We start from the raw sequence: 20,231 nt of genomic DNA, 5'->3' as shown, positions 1-20,231 counted from the left end.
GATGATCTAATTAAAATATTACTATATATAGCTACTTTATATATTTTAGTAAGAAAATTAATAGAACTAGTTTATTTTTAGTAAATTCTTAGTTACTTTATGTATTTGAGATTTGATGATCTAATTAAAATATTACTATATAGAACTAGCTACTTTATTTTAGTAAGAAAATTTATAGAACAAGTTTATTTTTAGTAAATGTTTAGTTGAATTAATAGAACTAGTTGAATTAATAGAAGTAGTTGAATTAGTTGAATTAATAGAACTAGTAAGTGTTTAATGTTTCACCTATATGAACATAGGAAATGTCATCCGACGACGAAAAAGATTTCATTATGTGCGAATACTTTGAAGACCAGCACGGCCTATGCGACAGAAATTTCCTTGTTGATGATAGGCGCTTCAGGATCAAGCTGGATGAGACCTTCGAAGTGGATACAGTAAGTCACAACGACAAGTCTTTTTTCGTAATTAAGCATGACTTATATATGCTTCATTTGCTTCAATTATAATTTTAAATTTTCACTATTCTACTAGCGCATCCCCTGCCATGCAAGAATTTTTGTCTTGGATAAGATAGGTTTCAGTGCTATGGAAACTATGGAGGTAAAGAGAGTTTACCTGAAGACCGAGCATGGTTATACTTTCAACGTCAAATTATACAATGCAGACACATACACCTATTTTGAATGCAAAACTTGGCAAGCACTATGCAAGGCTTATGCATTTTAGCCTGATATGGTTATCACCTTTGATATTCGTCCGGAAGATGATATTGAAGATAATAGAGACATCTGGATCAATGTGCAGACACCTCCAGTTCTACCATTATGTGAGTTTCTCAACCATATTTATGTCTTTGATATTGTTTATTCAAAAATAGTTGACAACTAATTTCTATTGACAGCTTATTTCCATTCAAGCAAACATGTCCGGCGCTTGGTAGACAGGACCTACTACTGTCCCGGAGCTGAACTAAACTGCGAGGAGATAAGTCATTATGTTTCATGGCTTGAGGATCTTCATACTGTCAAGACAAATTTTCTTCCTGCACTTACAAATGTTAGTACTCAAAACGTGCGACCAATAGTGATCGTATGGAACTACGGTCACATCTATTTAGGAAAGATGGTAAGATTTTTACTATTTGTCCTCAGTGCATCTTTTGCATACATTATTTTTAAAGCTAAACTTTCATTACTAAGTATATTAATTACTATACGATGTTCTTCAACAGGGACTCCCGATGACAGTTGTGCCTCAGTGGATTGAGACTAAAGGCCGCATGTCAATGGTTAGCTTACAACCAAGATATCCTACATTGCACATGAGTGCATTCAGGATTTCTAAAAGCGATGAATGCTTAATAGTGAAAGATTGGAGCAAAATTGTTAACGATCCCAGAGAAGTACTAGGGGGCAGCAATCAGAAGCGCAGCCCATGATTAGGAGACAGGTTCATCTGCATGCTCCAGTATGATGAATCAGGAGAGCTATACATGTTCTATGCTATTTTACCTGAGAGAGAGCAGCAGGAGTGATTTAGCTAGTTCATGCTCTTAGTACTTGTCCTCTCATGTCCGTGTTCTTCGTCCTGAACTTAATCTCAAAGAGTGATTTGCTTTTGTGGTGTTATGAAACTCTGAAAAGGTTGAAACTTGGCATGGTATCATCATTTCAGCCGCATAGCATCTGCAAAAAAGTAGAGAGGGTCACGGCAAAAACTGGATGCACTTCGTGTACAAACTGGACAATCTTTTTTGAAGTATCAGGGTTTCGGACGAAAACTCATCTGTTACACCGGAAATTTTAATAACCAATTACAACTCCAGACGTATTACCAATTTGAATATAATGATAAAACACACTAATATTAAACATAAGAAAAAAATCACTGAAAACTATTTTTAAAGTTAAGTTATTCACAAACTAGTTAAGTTATTCACAAAATTTAAATAATTCAAATTTAAACTATTCAATTTTTTTGTACCTAAAGCAAAAATATTCACAAAGAAACTCTAAATACAGCAAAAAACTACTCAGAAATAAATATAAGAAAATATATAAAGCAGAAAAGAAAAAAAACTGTATAAAAAATTATTTGCGCGCTGCTGAGTGGGCCTGCTCGGCCTTGGGCGTGGTTATGCAGGCCCATAAGGCCCAGCAGGGCAGCGCGGCAAAGTTAGGCCCACAAGCCTGCTTTAGAGAGGAGCTCGAAGGAGCAGCCGCGGCTAGGTTTATAAACCAGTGCGGCTGCCCTTCGCTCGGTGAGGTGGGACTAAACTTTGTGCACCGCGGAATGGGATCGCACCCCCTTTAGTACCGGTTCGTGGCTCCAACCGGTACTAAATGGAGGGTCTTTAGTACCGGGTGGAGCCACGACCCGGTACTACCCACCCGGTACTAAAGAGGGTGCGCTTCCCGCCGCTCGGGCTGCCAAATTTAACTTTTAGTACCGGTTGGTGGCTCCAACCAGTACTAAAGGCCTCCTATATAAACAACACTTACGAAAATTTTCAGTTAGTTGCTGTTCGTCTTCGTCGTGCGCCCGTCCCTGTGCTGCCCGCCCGCGTCGCCGCCCTAGCCCGTCGCCGTCGTCGCCGCCCCCGTCATCGCCGCCCCCAGCCCGTCGCCGTCGTCGGCGCCCCCCGTCATCGCCGCCTAGCCCGTCGCCGTCATCGCCCGCCCGCGCGCGTCGCGCCCCGCCCCAGAGCCCGCCCCCGTCATCGACGCCCCAGCCCGTCGCCGTCGCCGCCCCCTATCGCCGCCCCGGCCCGTACGTCGTCGTCGCGCCGTCCCGGTAAACACACACACACAAAGTACACACACACACAAAGTAAACAACATTTTTTTTTCTGTTTTCTGTTTTTTAGTTTATTATACTTTTATTTTATATAAATGTTAGATTATATATATATATATATATATGTATGTATATATAAATATTATATATTAATGTCAAATGTTAGATGAATTAGATAGAAATATATGTCAGATATTAATTATGTCAAATGTTTTGATGAATTAGCTAGCTAGATATTAATGTTTCCCGAGTTAGTTTTTATACTTTTAGTTATAGATTAATTAGATATATTAGTGTTAGATGAATTAGATATATATTAAATTTAGTTATATGAGATTTGATCATCTAATTAAAATTTTACTATATAGAACTAGCTACTTTATTTTTAGTAACAAAATTAATAGAACTAGTTTATTTTTAATAAGTGCTTAGTTGAATTAGTTGAACTAGTTGAATTAATAGAATTAGTTGAATTAGTTGAATTAATAGATGAATTAGATATATTAATGTTAGATGAATTAGATATACATTAAATTTAGGTATATGAGATTTGATCATCTAATTAAAATTTTACTATATAGGACTAGCTACTTTACTTTTAGTAAGAAAATTAATAGAACTAGTTTATTTTTAGTAACTGCTTAGTTGGATTAGTTGAACTAGTTGAATTAATAGAACCTGGTGAATTAGTTTAATTAATAGAACTAATAAGTGTTTAATGTTTCACCTATGAATATAGGAAATGTCGTCTGGCGACGAAAATGATTTCATTATGTGCGAATACTGCGAAGAGCAGCGCGGCCTGTGCGACAGAAATTTCCTAGTTGATGATAGGCGCTTCAGCATCAAGCTGGATGAGACCTTCGATGTGTATACAGTAAGTCACAACGACAAGTCTTCTTTCGTAGTTAAGCATGACTTATGCTTCATTTGCTTCAACTTATAATTTTAAATTTTCATTATTCTACTAGTGTATCCCCTGCCATGCAAGACTTTTTGTCTTGGATAAGATAGGTTTCGGTCCTAACAAAACTATGGAGGTAAAGAGAGTTACTTGAAGACCGAGCATGGTTATACCTTCAACGTCAAATTATACAATGCAGACACTTACACCTATTTTGAATGCAAAACTTGGCAAGCACTATGCAAGGCTTATGCATTTTAGCCTGATATGTTTATCACCTTTGATATTCGTCCCGAAGATGATATTGAATATAATAGAGACATTTGGGTCGATGTGCAGACGCCTCCAGCTCTACCATTCTGTGAGTTTCTCAACCTTTATGTCTTTGGTATTGTTTATAAAAAAATAGTTGACAACTAATTTCTATTGACAGCTTATTTCCATTCAAGCAAACATGTCCGGCGCTTGGTAGACAGGACCGTCCACTGTCCCGGGGCTGAACTAAACTGCGAGGAGATAAGTCATTATGTTTCATGGCTTGAGGATCTTGATGCTGTCAAGACAAATTATTTTCCTGAATTTGAAAATCTTAGTACTCAAAACGTGTAACCAATAGTGATCGTATTGAACTACGGTCACATCTATTTAGGAAAGATGGTATGATTTTTACTATTTGTCCACAGTGCATCTTTTGCATACATTATTTTTCAAGCTAAACTTCATTGCTAAGTAATGTTACTATACGATGTTCTTCAACAGGGACTCCCGATGACAGTTGTGCCTCAGTGGATCGGTACTAAAGGTCGCATGTCAATGGTTAGCTTACGGCCAAGACATCCTACAATGCACATGAGTGCATTCAAGATTTCTAAAAGCGAGGAATGCTTAATAGTGCAAGGTTGGAGCAAAATTGTTAACGATCGCAGAGAAGTACTAGGGGGCAGCAATCAGAAGCGCAGCCCACGATTAGGAGACAGGTTCATCTGCATGCTCCAATATGATGAATCAGGAGAGCTATACATGTTCTATGCTATTTTACCTGAGAGAGAGCAGCAGGAGTGATTAGCTAGCTAGTTCATGCTCTTAGTACTTGTCCTCTCATGTCTGTGTTCTTCGTCCTGAACTTAATCTCAAAGAGTGATTTGCTTTTGTGGTCTTATGAACGCTTATAATCTCATGACCATGTTGAACTCGATGATATCTTTGCTTCTGGTACAAGTGAATGTATCTTCTTTAAGCTAGTGTAGGTGGTGATTAGATAGCGCTAATGACTATGATGATTAAATAGTGGTAATGATGACTATGATGATTTTTAGCTAGCTAGCTAGTATACTGTTGTTGGTGATGATATGATGCAAGAGTTTTTATATTAATATGATGATGATGATGATGAGTTATTATATCATTTATGAAAGAAACCGCAAATTAGTTTCAACTAGATGGATCCTAGCTAAGTGATCAAGTATATGCCATATCCATATTACTTGATCAAGTAATACAGATATGGCATATACTTGATCACTTAGCTAGGATCCATGCATCCAGTCGAAACTAATCTGCGGTACTTTCACCTAATGATTTAAAAACTCATTATAATGTAAAAACAATCTCTAAATTAAATTGAAAACATAAAATTAAAGGAAAAATAAAAAATAAAACCAACCCCCCCCCCCCCCCCACAAACATTTAGTTTCCCCGCACTCGGGCCTGACTCGTGCCACGTGGTGGCACTTTAGTGGCGGTTTGTGCCGAACCGGTACTAGGGGGGGAGCTTTAGTCCCCACCCTTTAGTGCCGGTTAAAGAACCGGCACTAAAGGCCCTTACGAACCGGTGCTAAATCCCGGTTCTGCACTAGTGTTATCATACCTTAGCTACCGGAATTATGATGCATTCAAGCAGTGGAAGGAAAGACGAGCAGCTAAGGGAATCTCACACATCATATAGGATTGTGGAAAGTGCATCACAACCTGTCACTTGTTCTGAAATTTATATTAAAGGTAAACACACTGAGGAAGGTATTACTGTATCTACGAGATAAGAAATAAGTTCAGGTACGCATATTCAATTATTATTTTTAGTACTAATATGGTGCAGGTTCACTGACCGAAATCAGGAATTTCTTTCGAAACATGGTTACTGATGGATTTTTTTACTGGTTGGATTTGATATTTACGTCGTTTTGAAAATTTAGTCAACACGGTTATCATATATTTTGACTCAATGTGGAACTATTCATATTAGTGATATATGTGACTGAAAATAATTGATGCGGAAATTCACTTGAGGAAACAAAATACTGAAGGTGCCTATAAAGGTGGAATTACACTCGAGGAAATAATACTCGAGGCGCCAATGACAGCTATGCTAGAATAATTAGGCGGAAACTTAAGGTCTCTCATGATCTTAAGTGCCATAGCAAGGAAACATATTGAGGGCAAGTATCACATATTTTTTGTGTGGGTTTTCAATGTAGTGTAAATATGATTGTTGAGCCCTTGACTGAGCCTATTAGTCACGAGGTATTTGGTAAGCATGTTAAGGCTACGGGTTTACGAATATTTCACTGATCGTTTGGGACAAGTGGGAGATGTTGGAATTATGTGTCCTGCAACTATATTCAAAATACTTGGAATTATTAATATTCGGAATACCTCATATGGAAATATACATGTATTTATGCATGGAATTGCTTTACATGTTTATCATGGAATTATTACTTGCTGGAATGTACTTAAGTAATACATGCTTAAGGAAGCTGGTTGATTATCAGTGAAATATAATATACTATTTATATTGGAAAGGTTATCCGGGTACACTGATGATTGGAAGGAGCTATATCGTACAGTTAGGACCTGTTCGGCAATAGCCTAGCTCCTCCAAATCTTTAAATCCGCGCTCCGCTCGCTTGCTCGTGCTCCGGTTGAGCTTTCCCGATCAATGAAACGTGTTCGGCAACCGAACTCTGGCTCCCATAGCTAATTGGGCCTTTCGTGTAGAAAAGCTGGCCCAAGAAATATTATGGAGCGGAAGACGTACAAGCGGGAGAGACATATTGCACGAACCGGTATGTGTTTCACTTACCTGTGGCAGGTCGTTGTAAATTCCACAAACTCCTTCATTTCTTGGATCTGCGGAGCTCCGTTTTACCTGCTCCAGAAAATTGAACCGCAGCCAGCTCCGCTCCGCGCTTCAGACTCTACGGAGCTAGATCGTTTGGCGCCGCTCCGCCTGCTCCACGAGAGGAGTTGTGGAGCAGAGAGGAACTGAACAGGTCCTTAGATTACAGCTCTAGTGTTGATCTACGTAATTAGAGGAATTTACACTTTATTATGACGCGTTGGTCACAAGCGCGTGCTCTGGGGACATAACGGGTAGAATCCGTTAACAGACAAATATGATCGTGGTTGGTAATTTGATCTGGACTCTATCCCGAAAAACTAGTTGAAAAGACTAGGAATCTTATCTGTATAAGAGGTGGACTCTTTGAAAAGACAACATAAGAAGGTCCCTACTCCCTAGTCTCAGATATGCGAATTGTGAGCAGCACCACGGATAAGCAGAGAGGAATAGGGGTAGACCACAAACCCTAAATTTCTAACAGGTGAGTTGTGGCACCGGTGGCAAACATGCGTCAACGAGTGTGGCACGGCGTGAAGGCATTGGAGGTGTGTGCCTCGTCGAAGCCAACGGCGACGGCGTCAATTGGCGTGACAAGATGGCATTGGCGGCCATCTACGTGTTGCACGAACGGCATTGACGATGAGCCAGCGCTGTTTTGAAGATCGCCATGGAGGTGTTCGAATAAATGACAACAAGATTAAGGGGGTGATTGTTAGAGTTAACCTTGTTGTTTTGTTTTTTCATTATATTTACTTAGTGTCATGCACGTAGACATGCTCAACCATTAGGCTGCGGCCATACACTCACGTAGAGATGAGATGATGTGTGTGTACAAGCTAGTGATGAGTAGGTAGTCTGCTGCATCGATGTGTTGGTTAGCAAAATGGGTACAGCTCCGTAGTACGTCCAAGTCCGGCGGCAGATCAATGGTGGAGCAAGAAACGGACGCAATAAGTTATGGCGTGCGTCAAGTGTGTCGCGGGTAAGCTCATGTCTGTTGCAAACTTGGAGGTGACTCAAGCCTGTACACGTGTGTGCTGGAGTGATTAGTGGGTCAAGCCGTTAGTGGCGTGACCGTGTGTGTTGCATGCAGAACTATGTGGGGTGCATGTAAGGTAGTGGTTAGTGGGTGTGCTTTGGCTGGCTTAGTCCAGCTACTTAATCCATGTAATCATGTCCATTGTCAAGAGAGTAAGAGAAACGGAAAAGGCACAAGTTGTGCGGTGCCACAAAATTTCCTGCGTCCTCTTCTTCTACGTCTAGCACGTGCATGTTTTCTTGAAAGAATCCTTGAGCTGAGAGAGTTGCAAGGTAGAGAAGAAGCAGCGCTGCGAGAGACGGCACCAACATCAAGTGCATGGAGAATTGCCACCTGGCAGCCATAATGCTGAGGATCACCGATAAGCCAAGTTTTTTTTCCTTGATAAGACGAGTGCTTCGTGTAAGCCAAGCACATTTTTGGCTGTGCTCAACTTAGGACGTGATATGTCGAGAATCTGATTTATGCCTTGTGCTTTTTACGGGTACTTGTCTTAGGTATGTATAACTCGAGTACCCGACAAATAACACTCGGCGTATGTGGAAACACCCGGTTACACGTGTTTTTGCTGTAGTGTTACCTTCTACTACCTCCGTTTCCAAATATTTTTTCTTTTAGAGATTTCAACAAGTGAGTGCATACGAAGCAAAATGAGTGAATTTACACTCTAAAATATGTCTATATACATCCATATGTTGTAGTACATTTGAAATGTCTAGAAAGACAAATATTTGAGAAACAGAGAGAGTAGGATACTGAGATGGGCTTTATTGGGCTTATTTGGGATAATGGGAGAAGCTGCAGCGTTTCAGTGGTTCCAAACTGAACTGAAAACAGTAGATTTTACAGTTTTTTCTTCACTGTGTAAGAAATTCATATTTTTTCACCAAAAGTAATTACCTATTTACTCTATGTGTACTTTTGTGTGTGCGATTTCCACGATCGATCTTGTCGGTAGCTAGCTAGGATGAGAGAAGTCAATACATAATTTTTGTGATGTGTAGCTACTAGCTAGCTAGCCAGGCCTAAATGAACACGCATGCAATGGATTGTGCTGTGTGTGTGGCAGACTGGCAGTCTGCATCACGCCATCACATGACAAAAATATTCTCTACCTTGCTAGTTCACATGAACTTGCTGGCGAGCATCTATACATATACTCTGATCGATGCCCATCATGACAAAGAATACTTGGCTTTTCCTTCTTATTGTAGCATAGTGTTTGCTTCTACTTCAGGGCAGAAGACGATGAATCGTATGTGTGGTGGCCTGCAGCGTGTGGTGCTGATGAGATCGCCCACCGGCGACCTGAGGATGTGTGGACCGTCTGGCTCCGCTTTATGCAAAGGAGGAAAAGGCGCCCGATTCCAGTGCTCCATGGCTCCAGACTCTCCCGCTGCTTCTTGGGCTTTTCGCCGCCCAGAAAGATTGACCACGTGTGTGTCTGGACTGAAGTGTGCTAGCTAATGTTTGCTTTGTTCTTGATTTTGCTCCTTCTGATGTGCTCCACACGTACACGGTAGATAGATCCTGAAATCGTTGCCGCTGCGGTGAGGCATCGATTTGAGGACTAAAGTTGGTCACACAAACATGTGGCCAATGCCTGCTAATGGCCATCCAGATACATATATATGCCTCCATGTCACTGACATGCATGCATGATATATAGCAAACATGATAAAATTGACCGGTTAACGTTTTCATTCGGTTTAATTTCTTCTGAAACTAGTATAATTCCGAACCTTCTGTGGTGAACTCTTGCCGGTTCTCATTTTATAGCTTAATTAATTTCCATGCCCATGACATCAAATGTTTCATGGTAGTACTTTTCTTTTCTGTTTTAGTATTGCAATGGTTTCCATTTCGTTGTGTTTGTCTCTCTCGGAGCATTGTGCTAGCATCTCCTTTTTATTTGACAGTGACCAAAAAAGCTACACAAATATCTAGCAGTGGCCTTGTGTGGACATAAGATCGTGTGGGGGATTTCCGGCAAGCAAGGTCTGCATGGCTCTGGCTCCTCCGCGTGACAAATAAAGAAATCAATAATGGATCGTAGGATCGTATCTCTTCCGACCCGCTCATTAGTCGGGTGTACTTGATTTGATTTTGTGTGTGTGTTGTGTGTGTGTGTGTGGGGGGGGGGGGGGGGGGGGGGGGGGGGGTGGCAGGGGGGTATGTGGCGGAGCGGTGTAGGGATGACGTCAGCTAGGATACGGCCGATCGCCGGTAGCACGACTTCGTGGAAGGAGGGGTGGTATGTGGTGGACCGTCGTAGGGATGACGCCGGCTAGGATGCGGCTGCCGGTAGCACGACTTTGTGGGAGGGGGGGGGGGGGGGGGGGGTGCTCCGTGAAAAGAAACACACTCCTATTAGGTACATGTGAATAACAACCCACAACTGAGAAGAACACGCCCACCCGATTGGTGAATCAAAAAACGTAACATAAGCGCCGAGTGGATATGCGGTCGATTTGAGGCCTTACCATGCCAAACCATCGGGTGTGCTACCTTTCAAAGCTGAAACGCCTAATGGCCTGGCTGATGGTCTAGGCTGCAAGACGTTATCCGTTGTAGAGTGGAATAACTTCAAATAACTGACATAATTTTTAGTTTTCATAATCAGAAAAATACATGAAATTCAAACGCAATAGATTCTTTTGAGGATTTTTGGTTATGGAAGAAAATAAAATGCCAAAGTAAGCCGAGTGACCTTCTGGTATACTCTGTCTTTCTCTCTAGAAATATATTGCGCGTTTGACATTTCACAATGTTTACTCTATTTTATTGTGATTGAGAGAGTTTATATGCTGTCAATTTTTTTTGAGAAGTTTATACGGTAGCATTGGATGAATGATTTGAAGCACTGTCTCAAAAGCAGAAGAAGTCAATTTGTGTGGACTTCATTGACATACGCAGTCGGCCCAGGAGAGTGAGGCCGAGATAGGCTAGAACTGAGATGGGCTTTATTGGGCTTATTCGGCCCAAAGGAGAAAGGTGCAGCGTTTCAGTAGTGGTTCGGCCAAAATAGTACTCTTGAACTGCATAATCGTCTTATCTTTTAATACAACGAAATTAGATAGTACAGTTTTCTCACTGTATATGATATTTCATATTGTTTCCACCAAGAGTAATTACCTATTTACTATATGTATACTTTTTTCTGTGTGATTTCATGATTGATCTTGTCGATAACTAGCTAGGATGAGAGAAGTCAATGCATAATGTGTGTGATACGTAGCTAGCTAGCTAGGCCTAAAAGAACACACATATAATGGACTGTGCTGTGTGTGTGGCAGTCTGCATCACGCCATCACATGACAAAAATATTCTCTGCCTAGCTACTTCCTCAGTTCCTAAATAGAAGTCTTTGTAGAGATTTCACTATAAACTACATACGGAGCAAAATGAGTGAATCTATACCCTAAAATGCATCTATATACATCTATATACATCACATGAACTTGCCGGCCCGCATCTATACATATACCTACCAGAACAAGGAATACTTCACTTTTCTTTCTTTTTGTACCATAGCACTTGCTTCTACTTCAGGGTAGAAGAAGATGAATCATATGTGTGGCAGCCGGAGATGCATGGATCTGTGTGGTGGCCTGCAGGGTGTGGTGCTGGTTAGGCCGCCCACGCGCGTGCTACTCCGGCGAGCTCAGGATTGTGTGGACCGTCTGGCTCCATTTTATGCAAAGGAGGAAAAGGCGGCCGATTCCAGCGCTCCATGGCTCCAGACTCTCCCGCTGCTTCATGCACTTTTCGCCACCCAGAAAGATCGACCATATGTGTATCTGTATTGAAGTGTGCTAGCCAATGCTTGCTTCGTTCTTGATTTTGCTCCTTTTCATGTGCTCCACATGTACACGATAGATAGATCCTGAAAACGACTCCGCTGCTGGTGACACCTCGATTTGTGGATCAGAGTTGGTCGCACACACAAGGGATCAATCGAGATATATGCTTGCCAATGGCCATCCAGATACATATATGGTTCCATGTCAGTAGCAAACATGATCAAATTGACCGGTTAATATCTTCGTCGGTTTAACTATGAGACTAGTATATTTTGGAACCGTCAACTATATATGTTGTGCGGTGAACTTTTGTTGGTTCTCATATTACAACTAAATTATCTTCCACGCCTATACGTAATGCTTCGTTATGAGGGGAGGCTCACACAATTGAAAAAGCCTAGCCACCTCCCATTGCTTTCCTTTCTCGCCGCCGCCGGCACGGTGGCGGTGGTGGGGAGTTCGGGTTCAGGGGCAGCTTACTGTGGAAGATTTGAAGGTCTTGGGGGGTTGCTATAGTTTGAGAAGGAGATGAGGGCTCGAGTGGAGGTCTCTGTCAAGCAGTGCTCGACAGCGGCGTTGGTGAATCCAGTGGCCCGGACCAATCCAGCCTGGTGAGCTTCTACGGCAGCCCATCTTGGCTAGGCCATCGAAGAAGATGATGTCGGTGCATGGCCCTGGACTGCAGCGAGTTCGGTCTCAGATCTAGACTTGGTGTACAACAGTGTGAAAATTTTGTCTCCTGCCTTCTTTATGGTGTCTTCATGTTTTGTTAGGGACGGCATGCCGGCGGCGCTTCCCCACTTTTGAAAGTAATGTTGTCCCCATCCTATACCCTGTTGGTGTGCTCACCACCGATGGAGGGTGTGTGATTTTTTATCTCCGTCAACGGGTCTTCCCGAATCCGATCGGTTTAGGTTTCCCGTGGATTCGTCTGTATTCAGTCAGCTTTCGTGATCTTCAGAGTTTCTACATGTCCTTATCGACGTTCTCTTACCTGGGGTGGCGATTTGCTTCGCAAATCACCGTCGCCGACGTCTCTTGGTCAGCATCGACGGCTTCCCGCTCGTTGGGTTTCAAAAAAAGTTTGCTACGTCAAGATGGAGGCACAAAGATGGCAGTAAGCTTTGCTCACAGTGCGCCGCCGATGGATGCGGGAGGAAGAAGACTTCGGCACCCCTAAAGCTTTGAGTGTAATTTTTCTTTTCTATATGGGTGTGTTTGTAAGGTCTTGTGATTCTTAATATATAGTTTTAAGACTCTTTGCAAAAATAAAATTCACGCCCATGACATTCATATTTTTATGATTAGGAGTGTTTTTGTTACCTAAAAATGTAGCGCCAAACGGATACATAACATGATGAGTAACACGCGGCCTTTGCATAGATGCACACAACCAATACCAAGTGTCTGTCAAAAGTAAAAAAAAAAGAGATATATTGACATTGCTAAAGTCATATATATAGGACCGACACTATAAAATTAATTGTTCCACAACTAGTACTTTTCTATTTTAGTATTGCCATGGTTTCCATTGTGTTGTGTTTGTCTACCTCGGGCTTTTGTGTTAGCATCTCCTTTTTGTTTGACAGTGATCCAAAAAGCTATAAATATCTAGCAGTGGCCTTGCGTGGACATAATATCATGTGGGAGATTCCCGGCAAGCAAGGTGTGCATATGGCTCCAGCTCCTCCGCGTAAGAAAGAAAGAAATCAAAAATGGATCGAGGGATCGTATCTATTCCGACGCTGTCATTAGTTGGGCCTATTTGATTTGATTTGATCCATCGTCTTTTGCTAATTCTCAGATCGAATATTTTGTCTGGTCTGCAGCTCATTGCTGCATATATGCAGTGCAGTGGAGGAGGGAGAGACACAGTACAGCCCTAGATATTTCAAGGTGCCTTAGTAGTTAGTACTCATCGCTGTCTCTTCTTCTTCCTCGACACCTCTCCTACTCCACGCACCAGACCACACCAGAAACGAACAAGCAAGCAAGCAAACGTTGGAGCTAGCTGCAGTATGCCCATGTCATGCAGTTTGTGCGGCGCCAGCAACTGCCCGCACCACATGAACTCACCCGTTCTTCATCATCACCACCATCATCAGGAACACCGACTGTGCGAGTACCAGTTCTTCGCCCAAGGCCAGCACCACCACCACCATGGTGCGGCAGCGGACTACCCACCGCCACCGCCGGCCAACTGCCACCACCGCAGATCATGGACCGCACCATTTCATGAAACAGCAGCTGCAGGGAACAGCAGCAGGCTCACGCTGGAGGTGGACGCGGGCGGACAACACACGGCTCACCTGCTGCAGCCACCGGCGCCGCCAAGAGCCACCATCGTGAGTAGTACTATTGCTTAATTGTTCCAACTCTTGCCGATCGATGGGACCTCCTGCTAACAAAAATCACGCCTACTTAATTTCCATATACTCCCGCCATCTCAAAAAAAGTTTGTGTTTATGCTGGCAGAAAGTTTGAGTTTCTTGTCAGTTGATGCACAAGAATGGGCGCTCACACATTCAGTCACACATATATACTTATTTCATTTTATTTGACTAACAAGGTAATCGGTCATACTGAAAGTTTGAGTTCTACTAAAGGGCAGCCCGGTGCATGTAGCTCCCGCTTGCGCAGGGTCCGACCACTTTGGGTCGTTAGTATGCAGGGTCCGGGGCAACAGCTTTACCACTGCGCCAAGGCTCCCCTTCTTGTTTGAGCTCTAGTAAATGCCGAAAATAATATAACAAATCTCCTTATGGGGTCAAGCAATACATATGTCCACGCCTTCATGTTAATTCCTTGACAAAGTTTGTGAAATGGACAATATATATACTGGATCGATGCACCCTCTTCCTCATTTTATGTGGTCATTTAATGAATTTGAACGCTATTTTGTATTTAAATTTTCTCTTGAGCTAGTTTTGTAAGCTTATAGCTCATATATAACTGATACTACTCCCATAATTGCTTTCGTAGTGGCCGGGTGATCGATCTACCGAGTTCATTAAACTGATTGAGATCAAGTCCAAAACAGACCAAAACCTCCTGAAATGGAAACAAGTTCTTTGTTTAAGTTTGCATCAGGAAATTGCCTACTTAATTACTTGCTCTCAATCTTATGGAGGTGGCATGTTCCTCACAAATGGATCCAGATCACAATTGTTGATGAAGTTAAACAGTTTTAGCAATTCATAAAACCGTGCATAGAGGTACAGGGCTACACGTATGCACGTGCATAATACACCTAATTAAAACATATATTCATAGAGCAATTGAGTTTGGACTGTGTGCTTCTTTGGACACAAAGGCCCGGGAAGTTGTTCTCTTCCATTGTCTAAAAAAATTAGAACGGTTACAATCAAGTGCACCACTGAATGATAATGGGCAATTTCGGGTTAATAAGAGAACAACTATACTTCATAAACAGGGAATATCAAGTACATATCTGTTACCGACAAGAAAAGTACATAACTGCACTCTTAGGATTATTTTTCTCTTGATGTTCAGGTGCCATTCTGCGGGGGTGCATTCACCAGCACTATTAGCAATGCAACGATCAGGACAATTGATACAGAGATGATGGTGGGGGCTGCCCATAATCCGACGATGCAGGAGAGAGAGGCGAAGGTGATGAGGTACAGGGAGAAGAGGAAGAGGCGGCGCTATGACAAGCAAATCCGCTACGAGTCCAGAAAAGCTTACGCCGAGCTCAGGCCACGGGTCAATGGCCGCTTTGTCAAGGTACCCGAAGCCACCGCGTCGCCATCACCCCCAACTTCGCCCTATGATCCTAGTAAACTTCACCTCGGATGGTTCCGGTAGTTTTCATCAAAGTAAAATAAGTTGGTTATTGATTGACCGGTTGGAGGAGTTATGTTGATTTGACTATTTCAAAAGGTCAGCAAACCAATCAAAGAAAATGTATTTATTGAAACAAGTATTGTTATACTTTATGTTAATTTAAGCATGTAATTTGAGGAGGCTAGCTACTGATGTGTATTTATTGTATGCAACCGATTCAATCAAGTCATCGCCCAAAGTTAAATACGGACGAGCTTTTTATGTATAAAGTTGTTATTTTATCTTGAGGACTTCTCTAGGGTGGAAAACGGATTAGGAGTTATGAGTATCATCGCGAATGCTTATTTTGAGAGAGAAATTATATTGCATTCACCAAATATGAGTTGAAACATGTAACCACATGTATATTACAAAGTTGTGTGTCAGCTATCTAATTTGAGGCCTTATCATAGGTAAAATACCTCCAATGTGTACGAATGAGGCACTTTAATAGAATATGTCACGTTGCATGGAAAATTGTAGACATGTGAATACACCATAATAGCTGCAAATCATCCAAAGCTCGTGTACTATATTTTAATTAATTATGAGTTCCTTATGCTGTTGCATGTACTTATTGAAGTGATCCTTCATCTATGAGGTAAGTTTGTACATTCATTCATCCATTTAACCTCGCCAATATAGATAGCTAGTTAATTTGTTTGGCCATCATTTGATCGATCATGTGTATGTGTGTGTCCATAGTGTCATCGCCTTTATCATTGGGAGATAGATGAAGATTGGGAGATGGCATACGGGTCGCGCCCTCCAACCTCAAGCTGGTGCAAACCAGATCAGCTATACAAGATAACAATGTCTGTCTAAGATTAAGGGAAGCTATTGTTCAATACCGTGATCCAACAAGTTGCCAAATACTAGGTGTCATGAGATTTATTAAGTCCAATGCTCGATGAAAGTGATTAGATTAATTGTTTGTTCCTTAATTCATGGGCGGATCTAGCCATGGGTGAACGCAAAGTAAGTTTAGCTATATACTTAACACTAGTTATCTAATAAGTTAATGCTACTATCTATTTGTTGATATCATGATAATGTTTAGACTAAATTATATTATGGAGTGTAAATTTCACAATAGTACAGCAGCGGTACCCCTGATGTTAAGATCCTAGGTCCATCACCTCCTTAATTAATATCAAATCCCCTGAACAAGATACTTGGTTGTTCCATCTTGTAAGCGTGTATCAGCTAACCATGGTTTAGTGGTCTGAAAACTATTTTCCATCTTCACCGCTAACCACTTGAGTCACCAAGGGCTTTTCATGTGAACAAGCCCTGCCCTAGTAATTTTAGCCATTGAAATACAGCTCGTTTTTTTCTTTTGAGTCTGAAGGGCGGTTAGCTAATACTCCTTTACGATAGAACTTTCTTCTTGTGAAATACAACATTATTTCTGCATACCTAATTGACCAAAGACCCATGGAGCCACGTGCACAACAAGCAATCGTAAAACTTATCTACCCCTTGCATAGAAATCAAGGGAACACTTTAATTCTAAGCAATAATTTGAGCCACTGACATAGAAACCAAGGGAACACTTTAATTTTAAGTGGTGATTTGAGCCGCCGTAACCATTTTGACATGAACCGGACCCACTCATGCAATAATGCGAGTGGCCTAAATGTTATGGACTGTGCTGCTTGTTGCTGTCTGCATCACATGACCAAAATATTCTCTATCTAGTTCACATGAACTTGCTGGCGGGCATCCATACACGTATACATCCATCAGAATAACGAATACTCCACTTTACTTTCTTTTTGTAGCATAACGTTTGCTTCTACTTCAGGGAAGAAGAAGATGAATCGTTTGTGTGGTGGCCTGAGATAGCTTATATGCATGGATCAATTAAGTGAGGCTGCAAGGTGTGCTGCTGCTTGGATCGGCCACGCGCGGTACTCTGACAAGCTCAGGGTTGTGTGGACTGTCTCGCTTCGCTTAAAGCAGAGTTAAAGGCGGCGGATTCCAGTGCTCCATGCCCAGACTCTCCCACTGCTTCTTGCACTTTTCGCCGGCACCCAGAATGACATGTATCCGTGTTCGTTATTGGTTGATGCTTCTTAATGTTGCTCCTTTTCATGTGCTCCACACGTACTAGATAGATAGATCCTGAAAACGACTCTGCTGCCGGTGACATATTGATTTATGGATCAGAGTTGGTCACACAAGCATGGGATCGATCGAGAGATATGCCCATCTTCCAATGACCATCAAGATACATATATGACTCCATGTCATCGATCATTGTGCGAGCATGATATACCGAACATGATTAAATTGACTGGTTAACGTCCTCGTCTGATTTAATTGTGAAATTAGTATATTAACCCTCTACTATATACGTTCATTGGCCGGCCTAGATTATTTTCAAACTATATATTGTTTTTCTTTTTTAAAAAGGAGGTTAATCCAGCTCCCTAATTACTCTTTTGCAGAATTTCATTGGAGCTTGATGAAAAGTGAAAAGGCAAAAGATGGAGCAAGAGCCAACGACTTCAAAGAACTTTGATGATGTTCTTTAGTTGTGCTAGAGGTCTTTTTTGTCCATGTTTGGTTTCTTTGATCCGATGTAAAAAAAATATCTCACGACTAAAGTCATGTCGTTTTCTCAAAAATAACTACGACGACTATGTAGACACATTCAATTGTCTTGTTTTAAAAAAAAACTCAACTTTTATTCATTTGCAATAAACATTACATCAATTGTGAGCATTGGTACACTTTTATGGTGTGGCTCCTCGAACCATTCAGAAATTAAAGAAAAATCTAGCCAATCTAGCAATTTCGTGAGCAACTTTATTTGCTTCTATTACAGTGCTCGAATCGAAATAGGAAAATCACAAGCTAAGTGAAAACAATTATCAATAATTGCAGACGATGCCCTTAGCGATCGTCTCCTTCCTTCATGGTATCAATCACCTCCATGTTGTTCATGTTAATAATAATGCGGTTGCATCCCGTCCTTTGCGCCAATGTTAGACCAAATTTTACGGCCAGAGCTTCACCCATCAATACATCCAAGCACGAGTCTATCTTACCATTTCCCCAGCAATAAATCTTCCCTTGTCGTCTCTTAGGACTGCCCCAATTGTGCCGCTAAGTAAGTCATGGTCAAAAGAAGTGTCGCGTTAAGTTTTAAAAACCCCGCTGGAGGGCATAACCAGCCCCCCTTTTTTCATGGAAACCTTTGGAGAGGAAGTGGTAACAAAATTGGCCGTAAGAGCCTGGATGCCCATAGAAATCTTGTGTGCATTTTGAGTAGTCTCCTTGTGAACCAATTTATGTCTTTCACACCACAAGTACCAGGCTGATATGGCAATCATTTCACATACATTATGGTTGCCCATATTGCACAACTCCCGAGTTGGCAGTAAAACTAAATATTCTAAAACCGCCTCTCCCACACGATCTACTTCACAAGCTTTGTCGATAATATCATTCATCCCCAGCCTTCTCCAAACTTCTCTTGCTCTGTTGCATAGAAATAGCAAATGCTTTGTGTCTTGTGGTCCAGACGAGCAGACAGGGCAAATGGGCGAGACTTTCACATGTATATTGGCTAGCGCAACACGGCACAGGAGAGTGTCGTGTAGCGTACGTCAAATAAATATTTTAACCTTTTCCGGAAAAGAAAGTTTCCGTATCCTACACTAAATAGGTTTAACTATGGTATACCCATCCCATTGGTATGTCGCGGTTTATTTCCATGTTGATAGTCCCATTCCACAAGATAAGCAGACCGAACCGAAAACATACCTTTTTTGTGAAATTCCAAGCGACGAAATCTAGCATATCATGTTGCGAGTTAGGGACCGCGATTACTCGTTGAACATCAATAAGTCACATGGTTTGTTGGAGCAGATATTCATCCCAAGTATTAAGAACTTGGTCAATCAAATCTGCTACCTTAAATAACAACTGACTCCCACTAGGGGGTAATAATTTTTCGATTTGCACAATAATTCAAGCATCCTCCCAAATATTAATATTCAGATCATTCCTCACTCAAAAAACATAGCCACTTTTCAGAGAACTCACACCCGCCATAATACTTTGCCAGGTGAAAGGAGAACCCTTCTAGGGTATTATTTGAAAACCCATTCCTCCTTGATTCTTGGGTACAAACATTTTCCATCAAGCCATCCAATGCATCCTCCTTTGGTTGTTCTCGTCTGCTGACAAGAAATACTTAATTGATTGTATTGTTTAGAAAATTAGTAGCTGGAAGGAAAAACTTCTTTCAGTCGGACGAAAGAAAATTCTTCTCAAAGTCGTTGTTCAAGCCATACCCACTGTGCAATGTCGGTTTTTAAAATTCCTAAAAAGACACATTCCCTTGTCAGTTTTAGAACACTTCAGCTTCTGTACAGCCCCCTAAATAGATCAACGGATGAGATCTCTTCATACCCCTTTATAATAAAGGGTAGGATGATCTTTTTCAAAAGTACGTCGCCCGTCGGAACGTATATGTACGTAAATCCCCTCCGCAATGGGCCGGCCCATTTTACCTTTCTTTTTCTATTAACCTGCAAATAAGTGTGTGGGATCTGATTCAAACCCATGACCTCCTCGTTGAGTGTTCGCCGCAGTAGCCAACCAGACAACTCACCTGATGCAAATACTTACATCTTTTTTTCTTTTTTTTCTGTTCGTGTCCCACTGAATGAGTAGGGCGCGGGTTTACATTTGTTTTTCTGG

The 20,231-nt window shown here is 41.6% G+C and overlaps 1 protein-coding gene across 1 annotated transcript; it reads left to right on the top strand.

The window, feature by feature from the left end:
* Window positions 1-13,530: 13,530 nt before the first annotated feature.
* Window positions 13,531-15,698, top strand: LOC109783842 (protein VERNALIZATION 2). The gene is made up of 2 exons (XM_020342430.4): window positions 13,531-14,014; window positions 15,183-15,698. Exons 1-2 carry the CDS (start codon window positions 13,688-13,690, stop codon window positions 15,495-15,497), a joined length of 642 nt encoding a protein of 213 aa, XP_020198019.1. The 5' UTR covers window positions 13,531-13,687; the 3' UTR covers window positions 15,498-15,698.
* Window positions 15,699-20,231: the final 4,533 nt, after the last annotated feature.

This window comes from Aegilops tauschii, chromosome 4 (genome assembly GCF_002575655.3).
Source record: "Aegilops tauschii subsp. strangulata cultivar AL8/78 chromosome 4, Aet v6.0, whole genome shotgun sequence".
NCBI lineage: Eukaryota > Viridiplantae > Streptophyta > Magnoliopsida > Poales > Poaceae > Aegilops > Aegilops tauschii.
Note: the sequence above shows the minus strand (reverse complement) of the source record. Positions and strands in the feature narration are given on the sequence as shown.

Coding starts and splice junctions, on each gene's coding strand:
- LOC109783842 (XM_020342430.4), top strand. CDS start 13,688: ATGCCCATGTCATGCAGTTTGTGCGGCGCCAGCAACTGCCCGCACCAC. Junction 14,015..15,182: donor CGCCGCCAAGAGCCACCATC/GTGAGTAGTACT, acceptor CTTGATGTTCAG/GTGCCATTCTGCGGGGGTGC.